General features: G+C 39.7%; 1 protein-coding gene across 1 annotated transcript in view; it reads right to left on the bottom strand.

The window, feature by feature from the left end:
- Positions 1-4,958, bottom strand: part of Fnta (farnesyltransferase, CAAX box, alpha) — a 73,755-nt gene that overhangs the window by 21,721 nt on the left and 47,076 nt on the right. Inside the window, exon 5 of the mRNA XM_012513681.2 lies at positions 190-316. Coding sequence (XP_012369135.1) covers positions 190-316 — 127 coding nt within the window. The remainder of the gene's footprint in view (positions 1-189; positions 317-4,958) is intronic.

The raw sequence follows: 4,958 nt of genomic DNA, 5'->3' as shown, positions 1-4,958 counted from the left end.
AGACATTTTATAAAAGAAACCAACATGAAAGATACAGGTTTTAATTAAGTATCTTAATTCTTTATTATGTTGTCTGTAATAATCTATAGACATGTTCTGGTTCAGAAGTATACTTTAATAATAATTTTAATTATTTAATTAAGTTTAAAAATAAAAATCAGAAAAATAATGTACCAAGAAGGCCAATACCTGAATGACCCACTGTCGGTGCTGCCAGGCATGGTAATTCTTTGCATCCTGATTAAGAATATCAGCAATAAATTCAAGCTCCTGAGATGGATCTTTCAGCCATTCCACTAATACTCGTCTATGGTGCCTAAAGTTTGGAGAAAGGAAAGAAGTTCCATGTTAATTTATCAAAGAATTAACACATAAGCTGCATGGGGTGCTCCATGTAATGTGGAAGGACACATAAGAAACATTCATTTCTAATTCTCAAGATTCTACTGGATGGGCGCCAGGGAGATGGCTCAGTGGAATAAGCGCTTCCCTGGCAAGTTCAAGGGCCTGAGTTCAATCCCCGGTTCCGAAAAAAAAAAAAAATTCTACTGGAGAAAAGTTAACACAAAAAGAAACAATAGGAGAAAAATTTTACACTAGTATTTGAGAAATACCACACTGTGGAGGGCTGGGGAGATAGCTCGGCAGCATAAACCCCTGCCTGGCAAGTACAAGGTGCTAAACTGGATCCCAGAACCAGGTGTGGTAGCACAGGTCTGTAATCCTAGCACTGGGGATGCTGAGACAGGAGGATCACTGTGAGTTCAAGACCAGCCTGTAGGCTACAAAAGAGAACACAAAACTAGCCTAAACTACATAGAGAGACCCTGTCTAAATAAATAAATAGGGGCCGGGAAGATGGCTCAGTGGAATAAGTGCTTCCCTGGCAAGCGCAAGGGTCTGAGTTCAATCCCCGGTTCTGCCAAAAAAAAAAAACCACTATTACATAAATAAATACCACATTGCTTCTTTGGTGTATCAAGAGTGTAAATAAGGACCAATAAGTAAAATATATACTGGAAAATGGGAAGAAAATTTTCAAATGGAAAGGGAAACAAAGTGGGGTGGGGGGAGAAGGGGCAAGAAAAAAAAAATAGAAGAAAAAAATGGAAACAAAGCTTTTGTAAATGAGGAGGACTGAGGGGAGGGGAAGGGAATAGGAATAAAAGAAGCATCAAGAAATATCATGAAGAGGTACAAGTTCCCTATGATGAATGTTATCTATCTATCTATCTATCTATCTATCTATCTATCTATCTATCTAATATAACAATAAAAAAAGAAACATGTAAAATCATATACTGAGGGCTCAGAGACTGTTTACCTCAAGCGAGAGCTGGGAATACAGTTATCTTTTGATAATCACAAGCCTCTGCCTCAAGACTCTGAAACATTACACAATAAGACACTACAAAAAACATGGCACTGCTCTGCAAGTTTGGCAGTTCCTACACTTAAACAGTTGGTCAGATTTCCTTGCATTCAAAACGTTAACACAAAAGCCACTTTTCTTCCCAGCAGTTAGCGGACAGAACTCAACTCACTTTGACAAACAGCTATGAAAGATCACAAGTTTGTCAAAAAAAGGAGTTTCTAGACTAGGCAGACAGTAAGACATTTATGTTAGGTTCCACTTTTAGAACTTTCTTTAGCTAAAATAGTTATAAAATATTTAAGCAAAATGTAAAATTCACTTTGGGGTGCTGTAGCAGAGCACTTGCCTAGCACCTGACAGGCCCCAGTTTCTATTCCTAGCACTGCACTGCAAAGCATGCAAAACAAAATGAAGCCAGAACCCTGGGACCAGCTGCACATACCTGTGAATAGACTAAAACCTCTGGAGTTCCACACTTTAAATGGATGAACTAAATATAAATCATACCTCAATAAAAATGGTCATCTTAACAGTATTTTAACAGTCTATTATAATATTCATCATACTAATGTGAGCAGTAAATTCAGGAAAAAGGCAAAAACTTAATGCCTAATCAGTGACCTTTTCCACAGGCATGGAAAATGGAAAAATTCTTCTTAAAAAATATTAAGAAAATTGGGGCCGGGGAGATAGCTCAGTAGAATAAGCACTTGCTGGCAAGTGCAAGGGCCTGAGTTCAATCCCCAGTTCTGCCAAAAAAAAAAAAAAAAGAATATCAAGAAAATAAAACTTTACTTTCAAGAGGAAAATGTAGAAAAAAGCTTTCTAAATGTATTTTAGCATATCTTTCAAGTTAGTGAACATTTATAGCATTTTATTTTTCTATGTTCCTGATAAATTCTGTAATTTAGGAAAATGCCAAGAATTAATTCCTAGCCAGGTGTGGCGGCACATGCCTATAACCCCAGCACTCAGGAGGCTGAGGCTTGAGAACCACTATGAATTTGAGGCCAGCCTGGGCTACATAGTGAGTTCAAGGCCAACCTGAACTCAGCCAGCCTGAATTTAAAAATTGCTCCATTATATCAAATGAATTTCTTGGAACAAAATATGGAGGTGTTCTCTCTGATTCGTATGACTGAAAGCCTATTAAGCACAGAAGATTAGGTTACAGCATACATTTTCAGAGCATGAATTTAATAAAAATGATTAATGAGGATACAGGATTTATATTAGTTGTCATAAGGGAATTTAGCAGAGGGGCAACTGAAAATGTATTGCAAATAAAACATTACTTAGTTTTCAATGACAGTTTCATAGGTAAGGGATGGGTCTGTGTCCTATTTTCCATAACAGTGGGTGAATCAGTGTTAATAATGGTGTCTGAGATTAATAACGGTATCTAATGGTATAGCTTAGCAGATTAAAGCACCTGAAAGCAGGCGCAGGGGGTTGGGGTTCAATCCCCAGGCCTGCCATGCTGATCCCACCCCCATGGCGCACTGAGATGGCAATTGAGACTGGGCATGGTGGTGCGTGCCTGTAATCCCAGCTCTTGGGAGGCTGTAAATAAGAGGATCACTATGAGTCTGATCTAGTAGTGAGACCCTAAACACCTGTACACTCTTCCCTAAAATATCAAAAAAACCAAAAAAAGATATCTGCAGTATCCAGAAGTTATTTTTTATTTTTTACCCAAAACAAGGATTCCTGTTGTCTGTCTGTCTATCTATCTATCTATCTATCTATCTATCTATCTATCTATCTATCTATATTTTTTTTTCTCCGAATGCCTTCAGGGCAAGTTTGGTTGTCTTGAGTTGTGGGGATCGAACCACAGCAACCTGAGCCTGACAGCTTTGGGGAAGCAGCCACTTAAAGAACTGAGCTAGGGCCAGGGCCCCCTGTGTATATATTTTTTTTAAACATCCTGTAAGATTTTATTTTTGAGACATTCTAGGAAAAGCAAGCCTTAGGATATAGAACAGATTAATGTTTATCTGATCCTGGAGTGGGGAAGCGCATACCTGGCTTTTTTAGATGAGAGAATTGTTCTCTTGAATTTACCTATCATGTGTAAAACAATTCACAAAATTAAAAAATAAACTGGACATCAAAACTACTTAATTATACAATATGTTAATCTGGAATTTAAACAATGAGAGAATTTCCCAACAAAGTTTTTTTCCTGACTCCCCCACCATGGGTCCCTGGGCTCCACTGGGCTCTGGACACATAGGTGAGTGTTAAACTCAAGTGAAGTTCTTGTGCTTGTCTCTTTTGTATGTCATCTTATAAGCTTTGAGTTACAACAGTTAGTCTTGAGGCAGATGGCACCGAAGGGTCTGAAGCAGCCCTGAGCTCCAGGGCCAAGGGTGGCATCCACTCATCTGTCTCTTTTACACTTGTCCCTGTGGATCTCAGGAGTCAGCCACAGTGGACTATTGGCTCTAATGGTCAGCAATTCTAAACAAGAGCTTTTGGGGGAGAGCTGGGATTATGGCTTTGCTTCAGAAACCCTAGATTACTCTGGACGAGACACATTGGGAACTCTAAAAAGGTTTCAAAGTCTAGGTCTCTCCTGAGGTAGAATTGAAAACATTTTTTCCTCCCAGAGGATGGCTTTCTGGAAGAGAACTTTATAAACAATAAAGGGCTACGCAGCCAGGAGAAATGTCTTCATGAGGATAACTGTGTTGAGCTGGGTGCAACAGGGCCAAAGAGTGTACCACTCAGGATAAAAGCGGCTCTTTACACTAAGCATGCACCACACCCTGGGCATGTGCTATGAAATTTCCTGTCTTCAGAGGAGAAGACTCAGGCTCCCAAAGGCACCAGGTCACAAAGGAGGTGACAGAACTAGGTCATGGTCTGCAGTTCTAATCTTTCAAACCAAGGGCTGTAAGAGGACCTTCGAGGCCTGATGTTAAGGCCTGCTTTCCTCATGAACCCTGAATTAACACCTTTTTTCCTCAAATGATGGTGGAGGACTGCCTGGGCCCTTTTAGACCTTGCCCCATATGATAGCACTCAGAAAAAAAATGTTTCCCCTAAATTTTATACAGTGGAATACTTTCTTTGAATACTATGGTCTATGTAAGTTCCATCTAGAAAACTAGAATAGGGCCAATGTGATGAAGGTGGATGTGAAGCCACCTGAGGCCCCCAGGATTCTAAGGAGTGGCTGGAAGTCATTTACCCAGTAGGCTGGCACTGATCCTGAGAAGCTCAGGGTGCGCCATGATACTTAAGGCTCTAGCTTTGAATCTGGCATTGTGGCAGACTCCTTTCTGGATTGGTCAGTCGGGGGTACACTGCAGATTCTAGGCCTGATATATGCATGGGGCTTTTCACACAATTTATCACCTGTCTCACCCTACCTCTGGTCAGTAGCCATCACTTACCCCTCACAGGGCATAAAATTATCTTTATTTATAATTAGTCAGTTTGGTCTTTAAAGATTTCAATTACAAGGTTAAAAGCTGAAGCAATCTTCCTTTTTAATTGCCCTTTAAAGGTATCATCTGGTTTGGTTTTTTTTTTTTTTTTTTTTTTTTTTGCGGAACCGGGGATTGAACTCAGG

Source organism: Octodon degus, unplaced genomic scaffold, assembly GCF_000260255.1.
Source record: "Octodon degus isolate 3935 unplaced genomic scaffold, OctDeg1.0 scaffold00016, whole genome shotgun sequence".
NCBI lineage: Eukaryota > Metazoa > Chordata > Mammalia > Rodentia > Octodontidae > Octodon > Octodon degus.
This window is presented reverse-complemented; position numbering and strand designations above follow the sequence as displayed.